At 61.3% G+C, this 17222-nt stretch overlaps 1 protein-coding gene across 1 annotated transcript; it reads left to right on the forward strand.

The window, feature by feature from the left end:
- The first annotated feature begins 10463 nt into the window (after positions 1-10463).
- PIM3 (Pim-3 proto-oncogene, serine/threonine kinase) lies at positions 10464-15826 on the forward strand. Its single transcript, XM_029079398.2, has 6 exons — positions 10464-10894; positions 11018-11127; positions 12041-12091; positions 12232-12595; positions 13611-13787; positions 13898-15826. The coding sequence occupies exons 1-6, from the start codon at positions 10810-10812 to the stop codon at positions 14080-14082; spliced, it is 972 nt and encodes a 323-aa protein (XP_028935231.1). The 5' UTR covers positions 10464-10809; the 3' UTR covers positions 14083-15826.
- Positions 15827-17222: the final 1396 nt, after the last annotated feature.

Consider the following 17222-nt stretch of genomic DNA (forward strand, 5'->3'; position numbering starts at 1 on the left):
TTGGTGACGGGGAGGGGGCTGGGGGGGGCCGTCTCCTCCATCTCCACCCTCCCACTCAGAGCCGACCGGCTTGAATTGGGGCGAGGGTTGGGGGGCGGGGGCCGGAATCAGGCCGGAGTCAAGAAATCCCGACGCCTCATCCCCAGACTGAACGATTCTGGCGGGGGAGGTTTCGGCGGGAGGTCCGGCATTTCGCGGTGAAAGCTGAAGGGGCAGAAGGCAGGCAGCGTGGCCTATTGGAAAGAGCCCGGGCTTGGGAGTCCGAGGTCATGGGTTCGAATGCCGGCTCTGCCACTTGTCAGCTGGGTGACTGTGGGCGAGTCACTTCGCTTCTCTGGGCCTCAGTTACCTCATCTGTAAAATGGGGATGAAGACTGTGAGCCTCACGCGGGACAACCTGATGACCCTGTATCTCCCCCAGCGCTTAGAACAGTGCTCTGCACGTAGTAAGGGCTTAACAAATACCAACGTTATTATTATTAATCCTGGCTCCGCCGCCTGTTTGCTGTGTGAATCCCTCTGGGCGTCAGGTTCCCAATCTGTAAAATAGGGATGAAATATACGCTCCCTCCCCCTCCTAGACCGTGAGCCCCACGCGGGTTAGCGACTGTCCAACCTGACCGCCTCGTATCAACCCCAGGGTCTAGCACAGTGCTTGGCTCATAATGAGCACTTTTTAAAATTTAAATTTAATTTAAATAATAATAATTATCACTGCACTTGTTAAGCGCGTACTGTGTGCCAAGCACTGTTCTAAGCACTGAGGTAGATACAAGCTGATCGGGTTGGACGCAGTCCCTGTCCCACCCGGGGCTCACAGTCTCAATCCCCATTTTCTAGATGAGGTAAGTGAGGCCCAGAGAAGCGAAGTGACTCGCCCAAGGTCACACAGCAGACCAGTGGCAGAGCCAGGATGAAAATCCAGGTCCTTCTGACTCCCAGGCTGGTGCTCTATCCGCTAAGCTACACCGCTTCCCTATTTGTTAAGCGCCTCCTCTGTGCCAGGCACCATACCGAGCACTGGGGTGGATGCGAGCTAATCAATTAGGACACAGTTCTTATTCGTTCAATAGTATTTATTGAGCGCTTACTATGCGCAGAGCACTTTATCCCACCTGGGGCTCCTAGTCTCAATCCCCGTTTTACAGATGAAGTAACTGAGGCCCAGAGACTCGCCCGAGGTCACACAGCAGACAAGTGGCGGGGCCGGGATTACGATCCCAGATCCTTCTGACTCCCAGATCCGGCCTCTAGCCACTAGCCCGAGCACTTAATAAGTAGCCTCACCCCTGCCCCAGCCAAGAAAAGCGGGAGGAAGGTTTCTGATTCGAGGTCAACCTCCCCGGCGTGAAAAAACAGCAGTGGCTCGATCGATCGATCCATCGACGGTGTTAGTCGAGGCCTGCGGTCCCACTTCAGAGGAAGCTTTCACGCTACCTGGGGACCGGGATAAAGGTCATCTTTCTTCCAGGTAAGACTCCGCTTAATCGGTCATCAGTCAATGGTATTTACTGAGCACTTACTTTGTGCAGAGCGCTGTGCTAAGAGCACGATACCACAGAATTAGCAGAATTGATTTACATTAATGCCCGTCTCCCCTTCTAGGCTGTAAGTTCGCCGTGGGCAGCCACCACGTCTACCGACTCTGTTACGTCGGACTCTCCCGAGCGCTTAGTGAAGTGCTCTGCCCGTAGTGAGTGCTCAATAAATGTGAATGATCGACTGATCATCAGGAGTTAATTAGATCATCAGAAGATCACTAGAAGGCTAAGGGCAGACTCCGTGACTCCGAAGTGGACTTTAAACTCACCCCCCACTGACCGGTTCCCCCGACCCCCTTCAAGCTAGAATGAAGCCCTTCTGAATCCAGCCACCGAGCCGATGGAGAATCTCCAGCCTCGGAGAGATTTAGAAATAGGTCCCGGCTCCGTCGCTTCTCTGCTGCGTGACCTTGGGCAAGTCACTTCACTCCTCTGCGCCTCAGTGACCTCGTCTGTAAAATGGGGATTGAGACTGTGAGCCCCACCTGATGATCGTGTATCTCCCCCAGTGCTTAGAACTGTGCTGGGCACCCCGTAAGCGCTTAACAGATACCGTCATTATTAGTAGTACTGCGGTATTTGTTAAGTGCCAAGCACTGGAATGGATTCCAGATGAGCCCACCCAGGGCTTCCCATCTAAGCGGCGGGGGGAATGGGTCATCTCCGTCGTACAGATGAGGAAACTGAGGCGGGAGCCCAGGTGACCTTCCTCCCAGGCCCGGGCTCCTCGCACCAGGCCGCACGGCAGCCTCCCGCCTCTCCCCGACCGGCCTCGGTTGGCACCGAATTTGGCATGGAGGCCGGGGGATGGACCCGGCGCCCCTGCCCGGTGCCCCTCCCCGGCCGGAGGATCCCGGGACCCTCGGGATGGAGGCGAGCAAGCTGACCTCTCCTCTGCCACCGCGTTGGACGCCCCTCCCCGGTGTCGGCTGCAGGGGGGCCACCCCTCTGGGGCCGACTGGCCGGGGGGGAGCTTCCCCCGCATCCCGCTGACGCCGGCCGCCGGGCGGGCAGGGGCCGGGCAGGGGTTAAACGTTAACGGCACGAGGGCACGGCGGCCCGGACTCTGCCCCCGCGGGCGCCCGGGCGAGGCGGGGGCTGGGCCCAGGTGGGCAGCGGGGCTCGGAGCCAAGGAGATGGCAGCGGCCTGGACTCTGCGGGCGCCCGGAGGGGGCTGACGGTCACCCAAAGACCACCGAGCGACCTTGCCGCTGGAGGGGACCGGCTGGACGGAGGCCTGGGGAATCAACAGTTGTCCCCCACACTCGTTCACGTAAGCCACCACGCGCAGAAACACACACCCGAAGGCACACAACCCTCCCAGGACACACACACAGACCCTCATGCACAAACCCTCGTACCCACAGACACATATACACGCACGCGCAACGGGCAGAGTTTGCGTCCCTCAGGTGGCCGCCTCGGGCTCCCCCGGCCCCGTCCGTCGTCGGCCCCGAGCTCCGACCGGCCCCGGCCCCCGGAGGCTGCCCGTGACTTGCGAATCATCGTCGTCGTCGCGGTGGTAATAACGGCGTCCGTTAAGCTCTCGCTACGGCCCGGACACCGTATCTAGCGACGATTATCCCCCGCGATGCTATCGTAGCTCTAATTATTCCGATCGACTATCTGGCCGTTATTTGTTCAGATTTTCAAAGTGCTCCCCGGTCACTCCTCGGTGTGGAAGGGGAAGGGGGCTGAGGGCAAAGGAGGGTGAGCGAACCACCCCCCGGCCCTCCCTCCCTGCCCCGCCCTCCCCCCACAGCCCCATCGTGTTCCTTTGGGGGGTCCCGGTGAAGGCGGAGGGGGGCCGGGCTGACCCTAGGATGGGTCAGAGGACCCTCAGACTGGGGTGACCAGAAGAGGAGGGGTGTGCGGCGTCCTTCAGCTGGGGTGGATACGAGCAAGTTGGGTTGGACGAAGTCTCTGCTCCTTGTGGGGCTCCCCGTCTCAATCCCCATTTTGCAGATGAGGTCACTGAGGCACAACGCAGGTCACACAGCAGACAGGTGGCGGAGTCGGGATTAGAACCCATGACTCTCTGACTCCCGGCCCTTTGCTCCATCCACCACGCCGCGCTGCTTTTGACTTGCGATTGTCCCCCAAGTGCTCGGTGCAGCGCTCTACGCCCAGAGAACCTCCAACACGATGCTCCGCACCCGGGAGGCACCCAGCACACCGCTCCACGCGCAGCGGACGCCCGGTACAGTTCTCCCCACCCAACGGATGTCCAGTACACTGCTCTCCGTCTAATACTCTCTCCCCAGTAGGCTCCCAGTAAGGCTCTGTTTGCACGGAAGGTGTCCGGTACACTGTTCTGCACACAGTGGGCCTCCAGCATAGTGTTCTCACATCATAAGCGTTCAGTACAGCGCTCTGTACACAGCGGCTGCCTAGTATTCTGCACAGAGTAGGCACTCGGTTCATAGTACTCGGCATACAGAAGTCACCCAGTACAGTGATCCGTAGGGCACAGACGCCCTCCGTACTTAGGGGGAGCGGTGTGGCCGGCCTAGAAGCCGGAGGAGCCGGGTTCGAGTCCGAGCGGCGCTGCTGGCCTGCCGTGTGACCGCGGGCGTGTGGCTTGACTTCTCCGGACCTCGGCTTCCCCGTCTGTAAAACGGGGCTAATAACACCCGCCTCGTCTCCCTAGCTCACAAGGGTTGACGTGAGGGGTGAGATGAGCTACTTAATGGGAGAGCGTTTGGGTAATAAAAACGCTGTAGCGAAACAGTTGCACTCTGAGCCCCCCGAGGGACAGGAACTGGCTCTAATTCTCAGCTGGGTATTCTCTGTCAGTGCTCAGTACAGGGCTCTGAACCCAGGAAGCGCTTAATAAATACAAACCGGTACTCTTTCTACGCCCTCGGTCTAACCCGGAAATTCTGATTTTGCAACTTTAAACACGGCTTCACTCTCCGAAAGCTCGTCGTGGGCAAGGGAACGCGGCTACCGGATCTGTTGAACTGTCCCCCCCGCGAGCGCTTAGTACGGTCAGCGCTGGATCGATATCATCGACGATGAAAGCTTCGCCCGATCAGTACGAGAGAGCGGGGGCCTGGGAATCAGAGGGTCACGGGTTCTAATTCCGGCTCCGCCACTTGTCTGCTGTGTGACCTTGGGCCAGTCACTTCACTTCTCTGTGCCTCTGGTCCCTCGTCTGTAAAAATGGGGATGAAGACTGTGAGCCCCACGTGGGACAGGGACCCACGCCTGGCCACTCCAACCCGATCGGCTTGTATCTTCCCCAGGGCTCAGAACCGTGCCCGGCACATAGTAAGTGACTGACAAATAACACAGTTATTACTATTATTATTACTTGAATGAATGAACAAATGAAAGATGATCCTAAAATCCCACCCCCTCCGCGAGGCCTTCCAGGACTAAGCCCTCCCTCGTGTGGCTCAGTGGAAAGAGCCCGGGCTTGGGAGTCCGAGGTCATGGGTTCGAATCCCCGCTCCGCCACTCGTCAGCTGTGTGACTGTGGGCAAGTCACTTCACTTCTCGGTGCCTCAGTGACCTCCTCTGTCAAATGGGGATGAAGACTGTGAGCCCCACGTGGGACAACCCGATGACCCCGTATCTACCCCAGCGCTTAGAACAGTGCTCTGCACATAGTAAGCGCTTAACGAATACCAACTTTATTATCGTTGTGGATCGCCTTGTGTCCTTTCGAGCATTTTGCTATGAGCCCACACTCGGCTCCACGGCACCGCCGTCCGTTTCCTTGTCCTCCTCTGCTTTCCCGCCCTCTATTTTAAAGCCCGTCTCCCCCTCGCAGACCGTAAGCCCCCGGCGGGCAGGGATCGAGTCTACCGACTCCCCCAGCGTCCCGCTCTCTCGGGTGTTGGGTGCGGCGTTCGGCCCGCACGGCGGGGGCTCGCTAAATCCCCGGGTTGGATTCGAAGTCCTGAAGACGAGCCCCACGGGGAGTCCCGTCAGAGGGGGTGCCGGCCGGCGGGTTTGGAGTGGCCGGGCAGTGACCGGGAAGCCCGGCCCAGTCGTCCCCGCCGGGCCGGGCTCGGGCACGTGGCCCAGGAGGGAAGCGGGAAGGACCGGTGGGCCTCGGGCGGGACTCGGCTGGCCCGGGAGGGGTCCCCCGCCGGCCCCTCCCCACCCCGGCGCCTGGGGACGGACTCTGGCCTGCTCCTCTTGGCAGCCTTCTCGGCTTTTACAACCGTTTCTCGAAAACGGAACAGCGGTTGGGGGCGGGGAGGGCGGGGGTTGACGGGGGGGTCGGTCAGGGGCAGCGGTGAGGAGGGGGGGGCGGCGAGGAAGGAGATGGCCGTCGTGGGGGGCGGCGGGGGGACGGCCGGGGCGTCCTCGGGGGAAAACCAACGGTCATCGGGGAGGACGGTCCCGTTCGGGATGGCGAAGCCCGGGGCTGGTGAGAAACTGGGGGGCTTCCCACGGGAAAGGGAGAGCGATCCGAAGTCCGGGAGTCAAGGGGAGGCCGGACCGAACGGGACCCCCTTGAAGGTCAGGGGGCCGGAGGAGGTCCCACCCCAAGATGCCGACCACGCGAGGGAGTGGGCAGGCCCAAGTCCGGGGCCGGATGCGGGAGTGGGAGGAGGCGGTCACAATCCACGGGCCGGGCAGGTTACTGGAAGTCTGCGTCGTCTTCCCAGGTCTGCGGGAGCACGCGCGTGTGCATGTGTGTGTACACACAAGGTGTCCGCCCCTTTTCCTCCACAGCATTTTCAGAACGCATCCCTTCCTCTCCACCCAAATGGCTGCCTTAGGGATCCAGGCACTTGTCACAACCACTGTGACTTCTTCTGCATCAGCCTCCCCCCGGGCCTCCCTGCCTCCAGCCTCTCCGGTCCCCCCTTCCCTCTGCTGCCCGCCTCATTTTCCTCAGACATCTTTCTGCACAAGTCTCCCCGCTCCTCCGAATCCTGCGCTCCTTCAATAGACCGGCACCCTCCCCACCTTCAAAACGTTAAGGTCGCTCAGAGACCTTCCCCGGCCCCACTCCGCTTGCCGGAGGTCTCTGCCTCTCGCCGTTCCCCTGTCCCATGCGAACTTCGCTCCTGCCCTGGAAATGCAAAGGAGGAAGGGCAGGGTCCTGATGGCCACGGGATTCGGGGACTCCCGGGCTCCGGGAGCGAGGGCTCCAGGCTGAGCCTGGCCTGGGCAGAGGCCCCGAGCCGGAGGGCGCCGTCCGAGGAATCGCAGGGAGGGATCGGGACGAGGGTAGCCGGACGTCCGACCCCGCTTCTGGACGCCCCCCGGGGTCACGGGACTGAGCCCCTTCCCGTTCTAGACTCTAAGCTCACGGTGGGCCGAGATGCGTCCGTTTATCGCCGTGCTGTTCTCTCCCCAGCATTTAGCACAGCAAGCACGGTGAGCGTTGGAGAAATACGACTGACTTGTGATCACCCCGCCGTCCACCCTGACGGAGTTTCAGCTACACCGGGAGGGGAGTCGGGTTTGACTCTAGACCGTAAGCTCACGGTGGGCCGAGGTGCGACCGTTTATCGCTGTACCGTCCTCTCCCCGGCAATTAGCGCAGCAAGCAAGGTAAGCGGCCGATAAATACGCCGGACTCGAGATCACCCAACATTCACGCTGACGGAGTTTCATCTGGGTTTGACTCTAGACCGTAAGCGCACGGTGGGCCGAGATGCGTCCGTTGATTGCTGTACTGTCCTCTCCCCAGCACTTGGCACCGCAAGCACGGTAAGCGCACGATAAATAGGACGGACCGACTTGTGATCACCCCGCCGTTCACGCCGACGGAGCTCCGGCTACCCCGGGAGGGGAGCTGGGTTCGGAGTGAGGAAGAATTTCCTGACAGTCCGGGTCTGTAAACACGAGGTTGAGTCATCGAGGGAGAAAGAGGAATTTCCTTTTCTGCAGGAATCTAAGGGCAGGAGAGATTCGAGCCGCCGGAGAGGAACCCCTCCTCTGAATTATTCCCGTGCCCAGCGCCGTACGGTCAATCATCTATTTCCCTCACTCTATTCGTAAATATTTTTATGCTCCGTTAGAGTGTAAGCTTCTTCCGGGCTGGGGACACATCGCTTCTACTTTACACTTTCCCCAGCGCTTCGTCCAGTCGTTTGCACAAACAGTCCCGGGTGAAGTTCACGAGGAGTGGAGACTTAACGAGAGCGATATCTGTTAAGCGCTTACTCTGTGCCAAGCACCGTTCTAAGCGCTGGGGTAGACGCAAGGCAATCGCGTTGTCCCCCCTTGGGGCTCCCCGTCTTCACCCCCATTTCACAGATGAGGGAGCGGAGCCCCAGAGGAGTGAAGTGGGAAGCAGCTTGGCTCAGTGGAAAGAGCCCGGGGCTTGGGAGTCAGAGGTCATGGGTTCGAATTCCAGCTCTGCCACTTGTCACTTGTGTGACTGTGGGCAAGTCACTTCACTGGGCCTCCGTTCCCTCATCTGTGAAGACTGTGAGTGTCGCGTGGGACAGTCTGATGACTCTGTGTCTACCCCAGTGCTTAGAACAGTGCTCTGCACATAGTAAGCGCTTAACAAATACCGACATTATTATTATTATAAGTGACTTGCTCAAAGGCACCCAGCTGACAGGTGGCAGAATTAGAACCCACGACCTCTGACTCCCAAGCGCGGGCTTTTGCCACTAAAGCCACCCTTCTTGAATGAATGAATACATGAATGAATGAATACATGAATGAATGAATGAAGGTGTGAAGGGCACACCTGGGGGGAGGGGAGGCCCTTGGGCCTCGCACGTTGTCCGTACGTCACCCTGACGTCGCCCGTACGTCCTGACGTCATCCGTACGTCGGCCAGCCGTTGGCCGGCATTTCTCGCAGCTCCGGCGCCCTCTATAGGCGCCGCGGGGCACGACACGGTGTCTCCCCGCCCCTGCGTCCAGGCCTTCCCGGGGAAACAGAGATGCCAAGGAGACACACACACACACACATATAATAACAACAACAATAATAATAGTAGCCATTAAGCGCTATGTGCAAAGCACTGTTCTAAGCGCTGGGGGGAATCCAAGGCGATCAGGTGGTCCCCCGTGGGGCTCACGGTCCTCATCCCCATTTTCCAGATGAGGGAATCGAGGCCCAGGGAACAATAATAATAATAATGTCGGTATTTGTTAAGCGCTTACTATGTGCAAAGCACTGTTCTAAGCGCTGGAGGGGGAGCCAAGGCGATCAGGTGGTCCCCCGTGGGGCTCACGGTCCTCATCCCCATTTTCCAGATGAGGGAATCGAGGCCCAGGGTATAATAATAACGCTGCTGTTCGTGAAGCGCTTATTTTGTGCAGAGCACAGTTCTAAGCGCTGGGGTAGATAAAGAGTCATCAGGTTGTCCCACGTGAGGCTCCCAGTCTTCATCCCCATTTTCCAGATGAGGGAACGGAGGCCCAGACAATAACAACAATAATGTTGGTATTGGTTAAGCGCTTACTATGTGCAGGGCACCGTTCTAAGCGCTGGGTTGGATACGGGTTAATCGGCCTGTCCCATGTGAGGCTCCCTGTCTTCATCCCCATTTTCCGGATGAGGTGACTGAGGCCCAGTGAAGAGACTCGCCCAGCCAGCTGACAAGCGGCAGAGGCCGGATTCGAACCCAGGACCTCCGACTGCCAAGCCCGGCCTCTCTCCACCGAGCCACGCTGCTTCTCAAGCTACATAAATACACAGACACCCAGGCAGACGCACGCAGCCCGAGGAGTGAGCGCTCATGTCAGACACTGCAGGGTGTGTGCCGCTTGCCAAGCCGAGGGCGGGGAGTCTCCCGATCGGGCCCTCGCCGGAAATAAATTCACCTGGAAGACGTTCAATTTCAGGGCAAAAAACGGGATCCCTCCCCACCCCCAGGCCCGGCGGGGGCATTTTCGAGGTTCCCCGGGCCGGTCCTTGGGGCCCCTGGAGCCCTCGGCGCCCCTGCCCCCGTTTTCTCGAGGCGCTCGGTCCAAGCCCCGCGTCTCCTCCCGCATTCCTCAAATTCCAGGCCGACATTCTACCCGGAATCCCGCCGCTCCATCCGGATTCCGAGCACGCTCGGCCGAGGATGCAAACGCCCTCCCCCTTGGATGGGGGCGGGGGGGGGCTCTGCATCCTCGGACGGGATGCACGCTTCGAAAGAAGGGGGCGGCGAAGGGGGGGGGGTCTGCAAGGGGGGACCTCGACCGGGGGGGGGGGGGAGCGGGGCGCCCCGCTTTGCATGGGCAGGAGGGGCGGGGGCTGCTCCTGATGCCGCTCCACCCTCCTTTGCAGACGCCGCGTCTCCGCCGGGAAAGAGAGAGTGACCTTTCCCGGCGCAGTTTGGAGGGGGAGGGAAAAAAGGGGAAAAAAAAAAAAAAGGCGCGCCTAGGAATTCCCGCCCCGCCACCCCCGTCCCTCTCCGCGCATGCGCGCCCCCTCCCGTTTCCCCCCCCCCTCCTGCATATGCAAATCACCCCCCTCCGGGATTGGCTGCGCCCCCGCGGCCGTTTGAAACGCCCGGCCCCCATTGGCCCCCGCGGCTCCGCCCTATGCAAATGAGAGAATCTTCGACCGGGCCGAATGAGTGCTCGGGTGTGTGGAGGGAGGGGGGGGAGGCCGCGCACGCGCGGCGGGGTGTGTGGCGCGGCGGGGTGTGTTTCCCGACGGTGTAGCCCTGCGCGTCGCTTACTACAAAAAAGTAGTTCCCGGCGGGGGGGGGGGGGCGTCCGGGGGGCGCCTCCCGCCCCTCCCCCCGCGGGGCGTCCACTCCGGGGTGGGCTCGGGGCCGCCCGGCGGCGGGGGGAGGGGATCGGGCGGGCGCTGTTCGATCGGAGAGAGGGGAGGGGTGGGGAGGGGGTCCCCCGGCCCCTCCCCCCGCGGCGGAGGGATCCGTCCGGGGCCGCTTCTCCCCCCCGCGTCTAAAGATCGGGAGTTAAGAGGCCGCTGTTGTGTGGGAGCGGGCTCAGACGCCGCCGGGCGCGCGCGGGGCCGGGCGGGAGCGCGCGCGCGCGCGGAGCGGGAGCGCGCGGGGCAGGGCGCGAGCGCCGGCCGCTCCCGGCGTCCACGCCGCCTCCACTGCGGCGGGGCGTCTACACCGCCGCCCCTCCCTCGCCGTTGCCTTTTCCGCCCCCCACTTCGGGGGGGATTTTTTTGGTGGGGGGGAGAGATTTTCCCCCCCCCTTTAGCGTTTTTTCCATCTCCAACGTTGCCTTTTTCGTGCGGTTTTGGGGGGGGGTGGCCCGCATCGACCTCGCCGGCGAAGGGGCGTCGTTGGGGGAGGTGTGAGCGTCGTCGGGGGAGGGGTCGGGGCGGTTTGGGGGGGAGGGGGTCCGGCCCCCCCACCCCGGGGAAGATGCTGCTGTCCAAGTTCGGGTCCCTGGCGCACATCTGCGGCCCCAACGCCGTCGACCACCTGCCCGTCAAGATCCTGCAGCCGGGTAAGGACCGTCCCCCCCTCCCCCCGGGGGGATGGGGGAGCTGGGGGACCCCCCCCCCCTCCGCACCCCCAGATGGAGGGTCTGACCGGTGGGATTCCCCCCCCCTCCGCCCCCTCTCTGCAGGCAAGGTGGAGCGGGAGGCCTTCGAGAAGGTGTACCAGGTGGGCTCCTTGCTGGGCAGCGGCGGCTTCGGCACCGTCTACGCCGGGAGCCGCATCGCCGACGGGCTGCCGGTCAGTGCGGGACATCCCCCCCGACCCCCCCCTCCCCGACCCCCCACCCCGGGGGCACCCCGCATCGCCCCGGAAGCCGGGGAGGGGATGGGCTGCACGGTCCCCAGCTCCCCCTACCCCCTAACTGGGGTCCCCCCTGCTTCCTGCCTCCTAATTGGGGTCCCCCCTGCTTCCTGCCTCCTAATTGGGGTCCCCCCGCTCCTTCCCCCTAATTGGGGATCCCCTACTCCTCCCCTTAATTGGAGTCCCCTTGCTGCTTCCCCTTAATTGGAGTCCCCTTGCTGCTTCCCCCTAGTTGGGGACCCCCTGCTCCTCCCCTTAATTGGGGACCCCCTGCTCCTCCCCCTAAATGAGGGGCCCCCCTGCTCCTCTTAATTGGGGTCCCCCCGTCTATCCCCCTAATTGGGGTCCTCCCGTCCGCCTCTTAATTGAGGTCCCTCTGTCTCTCCCATCATAGGGGTCTCCCTGTCCCTCCCCCAATCGGAAACCGCTTGTCTCCTTTAATTGGGGTCCCCCTGTCCGTCCCTCTAGTTGGGGTCCCCCCCCATCTCTCCCTTAATAGGGGTCTCCCTGTCCCTCCCCCAATCGGAAACCGCTTGTCTCCTTTAATTGGGGTCCCCCGTCCGTCCTTCTAGTCGGGGTTCCCCCGTCTCTCCCTTAATAGGGGTTCTCCTGTCCCTCCCCCTAATTGGGAACCCCCATCCCTCGCTCTAATTGGGGTCCCCCCCGGTCCCTCCCTTAATTGGGGACCCGCCGTCCCTTGATAGGGGTCTCCCTGTCCCTTCCCCTAAGTGGGGGCCCTCCGTCTCTCCCTTAATAGGGGTCTCCCTGTCCCTCCCCCCGAGTGGGGACCCCCTGTCTCCTTCGGGGGTCCCCCTGCCCCTCCCCGCCTAACCGGGCTCCCCCTCCCCAGGTGGCAGTGAAACATGTGGTGAAGGAGCGGGTGACCGAGTGGGGCACCATTGTGAGTATCGGGCGGATGGCGGGGGGCGGCCGGAGGGCGGGGGGGTCTGTCCGGCGGCGGAGGAGGGGGAGGGGGGTCCCCGGCCGACCCCTGACCCCGGGGCGCCGCCCCCCCTTCTCTCCCCGCACCCCGGTCTCCAGGGCGGCACGGTGGTGCCCCTGGAGGTGGTGCTGCTCAAGAGGGCGGGCGCCGGCTGCCGCGGCGTCATCAAGCTGCTGGACTGGTACGAGCGGGCGGACGGCTTCCTCCTGGTCATGGAGCGGCCCGAGCTGGCCAAGGACCTGTTCGACTTCATCACGGAGAAGGGCGCCCTGGACGAGGAGGTGGCCCGCGGCTTCTTCGCCCAGGTGCTGCAGGCCGTCCACCACTGCTACAGCTGCGGCGTCGTCCACCGCGACATCAAGGACGAGAACCTGCTGGTCGACCTGCGCACCGGCGAGCTCAAGCTCATCGACTTCGGCTCCGGCGCCCTGCTCAAGGACACCGTCTACACCGACTTCGACGGTGCGGACGCTCGCGGGGGCGGCGGGCCGGCCGCCGGGTCCCCCCGCCCGGGGAGGGGGGGGGTCTTCCCGGGCGGCGCAGGCGGGGAGGGGGCCGCGTGACCCGGCCGGCGCGGGGGAAGGTGCTTTCCGAGGGGGCGGGCGCGTGGGCGGAGGTGCCACGCCGGGATGCGGTCGAAACCCCGCATTGCGGGTTCGAGCCGGGCGGCCGGCGAGACGGGCGCCCCCTCCTCCCCCCGACCACCCCGCCTCCTCCGGCCCCGGGCGGGGGGCGCTCGGAGGGGGCGCCCCCGGGAGAAGGGGAGGAAGAAAAAGTCAGGGGGGTGGCCCGCTTTTTCTTTTTTTTTTTTTTAATAACCCCAAAGATGCCCGTCCACCCACCGCACCCCCCCCCACCCAGTCCGGTCCGCAACATCTGTTTGTTGTGAAACCCGAATCCTCCCCCCCCTCGCCCCGCCCCACGTGACGGGTCGCAAATTCCAGGTTTTGTTTGGTATCCAAGGAGCGAGGGGGGCGGTGGGGGCGGCCGGGAGGCCCGAAGTCTGGCAGCTACTTATTAGGAGAGGCGGGGAGGGGGGCCGTGCTCGGTCGCCCGCCCCGTCGGCCGGCCGGGGATTTTAGCTCCCCAGATTCCCTCCCGTTGTCATCATCTCCGTCGTCATCGTTATTATTATTACCGCCCTAACGAAGCATCCCTTCCGGACGCGCTCCCGGCTTTCCTGTTTTTTCCGCCGAGCGGAGGGCGGCTCTTGCTGCAGTCATCCCGCCCCCACGCCGCCTCCTCCTCCTCCCCCCCCCTCCTCCCCAAGGGTCTTTTGTGTCTATTTTTGGTACGCCGCCTCCGACACCACGTGCTCTCCGAAAGGGAGCCTCGCTAGTAAACAGTCAGCTGACTGGAAGCCGCCGTGGCTATTTAGCGCCACGCGCGGGGGGCCGCCCGGCCGCGGCGGCTTCCCCCTCCGGGCCCCCCCGCTGACGGGGGCCGCCCTCCGTCTCTCCCTCTCCCACCCCGACAGGCACCAGAGTGTACAGCCCCCCGGAGTGGATCCGTTCTCACCGCTATCACGGCCGCTCGGCCACGGTGTGGTCCCTGGGCGTGCTGCTCTACGACATGGTGTGCGGGGATATCCCCTTCGAGCAGGACGAGGAGATCCTGCGGGGGCGGCTCTATTTCCGGAGGAGGGTGTCCCCCGGTGAGTGAGCGGCCGGGGCCCCCCGGGCGCGGGGTGGGGGGCCGCCGGCTCCGCCGGCCGAGCCTGACCGGGGGCCCCGTCCGGTCCTCCCCCTTCTCCCGCCGCCCCAGAGTGCCAGCAGCTCATCAGGTGGTGCCTGTCGCTGAGGCCGTCGGACCGGCCGACCCTGGAGCAGATCTTCGACCACGCCTGGATGGGCCGGGCGGAGGGCGGGAAGCCGGGGGGCCGCGAGATCCACCTGCGAGCCATCGACCCCGACGCCTCCAGCACCAGCTCCAGCAACGAGAGCCTGTGAGGGGCCGGGGGAGCCTCCTCCGGGCCCGGGGACCCCCCCCCCCCCCGGGGGAGGGTCGGGGGGGCCCGGGTTGGGGGAAGGGGAGCCCGGAGTCCCGGACGCTCCCCCGTGCCGCCGACCCCTCCCTCCCGAACGCGGTCGTCGTACTTCTGTAGCGGAACCCCTGTCCGAGAGACTCGATTTCTGCCCCCTTCCCCGCCCGCCCTGCCCTTTCCGGATTCTTCGGTTTTTTAAAAAAATTTTATTTGGGGTTTTTTGTTTTTTTTTAAAATTTTGATTTTTTTTTTTTCTTAATTTTATCCTTTTTGGGGCCGGTTTCTGCTTTGAAAGAGGGATTTCCCCAAGGTGGGGGAGCGGGGGACTCCGGGAGCAGCGAGCCCGTTCAGAAAGCGCAAGACGGACTTTGTTTACAAAAGCGGTGACCTCTTGGAATACACGGTATAACCCCTTTTTGCTCTCATAGAGCTGGGACTAGATTTTATTTGCTTTTTTGAGTGCCTTTTTGAACGCTGCTTCAGTGGGACTTTATGTTTTGAGCTGTGTTATGTCCAAAGAAGACCAGTTCATTGCAGGACATTTCCACCGGGTTCCTGTGGTGCGACGGAGAGACGTGTTCAGTGACGGACCGGAGGGACTCTCCCCTTCATCCTCGCCCCGGGATGGAGGGTTTGAACACGGACGTTTCTCACGCCCGCACGCGTACACACCCCCCCCCCCCACACACACACCTACACACACGTACACATACACACAACACGCGCGCACGCCATCTCAGCTGCTCCACGATCTTCCCCCCACTCTTCCCCCCTCAGCCCGCACAGAACTCCGAACAGGTGTTTAACCGCTTTCTCTCTTCAATCAGGATGACCCACTCATTTTTTATTTCCTTTCCCCCCCGCCCTCCGGTTCCTCATCTCCTTTCTCGACTCCCCCCCCCCCCGCCCCGTCCACCCCGCGAAACCTGAAAAACAAAGTATGTATGGGCTTGTTAAAATGCACGATCAATGCAATATCTGAGACTTTCCCTTTTCCATACCTGTATAATGTATTTATGTAAATTGGGTTCAACCTCCCCCTCCTCCCTCTCGTGTATTATATCGTTTTATTTATTACGTGACCATGTAGGAGACCTCTCGCAGTGATCTGTGGCTATTTATTCGGTTAATTTATTGGTTTTAGAGTCCTATAACATTGTCCTGGTGGTCCAAACACACACGCACACGTACACACACACAAACACACACAAACACCCCTCCCCCCCCCCCCCAATCTTTTATTTCAGCATTCCTGTCAACTTTCTGTAAATGTTTTGATTTCTCCCTTTTTTTGGGGGGGGGGGGGGGCATTGTTTTTTCCTGACCAGTTTCTGTCGGAGGACGGGAAATCGTACAAAGTCTAATTTAAGGGAAATAGAATGAGGTTTTTTTTTTGTGTGTGTGTGTGTGAGTGGGTGGGTGCGTGGGTGGGTGCGTTTTGAAGTTGGGCGGGCTTTAGGCCGCTCGGAAGGGTTTTAAATTATTGACCTTGTACAGTCTCTGTGTGTTGGCTCTGGAAGAGAGAGGGGCAGGGTCATCACCTTTAAATTAAATTATTTTCATGGCTGTGTGCTTGGCTCCGGCACTGCAGCCGGGATTGGAATTCTTCCCCCAACCCCCCTCCGACTCTTCAGTTTAACAGTGTGAAATGTATGGAGATCATATTTTTTTATACAGGTATTTCAATTAAACTTTTTTTGTATATAACAGCTCTGCCCGCTCATGCGTCTTGGCCCGGTGGGCTCGGGGAGGGGATCGAGGGGGAGGGTCAGAGGAAGGGGCGGGGAGGGAGGGGAAACCCCCTCCCACACTTTCTCCCAGCTGCGGGGCAGGTGGACCCGTTAGCTGCCGCCCGGGGACCCAAATGGTGTCCAAAGCTCCCCGTGGCAGGGAAGGCCTCTACCAGTTCTGTTGAACTCTCCCGGCCCGTAGTACAAGGCAGTTGATGGATGGGTGGGCCGCCCAATCTTTCCAGAGGAACCAGGCCCCGTCTCTCGAGGGCCGCAGACCCTCCCCTCCCTTTGATAGCCGCTTCCCCAGGGGACGGGGGCAGAGAGTGGTTGGAAATTCCCAAAGCAGAAGTAATGGAGGGCGGCTAATTTAGCCCCTTCTCCCCCTCCCCCCACAACCCCCGTTCCCAAGAGCAGGACCCCAACTGGGGCTCCAAGCTATTCTTCCCTGCTGGGCCTCAATCTCGCCCCTTCTCTCAATCTCTTCGGCCGTGACCTCTTCTTCAGATGGTCCCGTCTGCCCTCTGCATCCTAGTTTCCTCACCCCCCCCCCCCCCCCCGCCCGTGGACTGTCCTGAAATCCATCTCCTCCAGGAAGCCTTCCCTGATGAACCCCTCATCTCCCCACCGCTGCCCCTTAACCAGTACACACCATCACCTAAATTCTGGGAGATCTTTTCCTCACGCGACCCTGCGGTGGTTGCCTTTTCTGCATCTGGGTGTCTATTTTAGGACCTATCTTCCCCGTTAGTCTAAAGTAATAATGATAATTATGGTATGTGTTAAGATCCTACTATGAGCCAAGCATGCTTCCAAGCACTGGGGTAGATACAAGGTAATCAGCTTGTCCCAGGTGGGGCTTCCAGTCTCAATCCCCAGTTTACAGATGAGGTGACTGAGGCACAGAGAAGCAGCTTGCCCAAGGTCACCCAACAGATAAGTGGCGGAGCGGAGATTTGAACCCACATCCTATGACTCCCAAGCCCGGGCTCTTTCCACCAAGCCACGCCGGTTCTCCCTAAAAGCTCCGGGGGGCAGGGAGTGTGTGGACGGACTCTATTTCTCCCTCTCCAGTGCTCTGCACACAGTAGACTAAGCTCCTTGGGTCCCGGGAGAGGTGCCTACCAGCTCTTCTGCTCTCCTGAGAGCTTAGCGCAGTGCTCCACGCACAGTAGGTGCTCAGTAAAGACTCGAGGTGGATTGTCTAAGTGCCCCCTGAGAGCAGAGCTCTGAACTAGTTTAAGGCTTGGGGTTAGGCTCCAGAGGGTTTGTGTCCAGTAATCTCACAGCACGCAAGTGTACAACCCTTGAGGAATGTGTACTGAATGAGGGAGACTATTGCCAAATCTACACTGGGGAGAAAAAGAGGAAGGAC

Source organism: Ornithorhynchus anatinus, chromosome 14 (genome assembly GCF_004115215.2).
Source record: "Ornithorhynchus anatinus isolate Pmale09 chromosome 14, mOrnAna1.pri.v4, whole genome shotgun sequence".
In the NCBI taxonomy this organism is placed as follows: domain Eukaryota; kingdom Metazoa; phylum Chordata; class Mammalia; order Monotremata; family Ornithorhynchidae; genus Ornithorhynchus; species Ornithorhynchus anatinus.

Excerpts from the sequence above, each read along its gene's own strand:
- PIM3 (XM_029079398.2), top strand. The coding sequence starts at position 10,810 with ATGCTGCTGTCCAAGTTCGGGTCCCTGGCGCACATCTGCGGCCCCAAC. Across the intron at positions 11,128-12,040 it reads GCATCGCCGACGGGCTGCCG|GTGGCAGTGAAACATGTGGT; the intron begins GTCAGTGCGGGA and ends CCCCCTCCCCAG. Across the intron at positions 13,788-13,897 it reads CCGGAGGAGGGTGTCCCCCG|AGTGCCAGCAGCTCATCAGG; the intron begins GTGAGTGAGCGG and ends CCGCCGCCCCAG.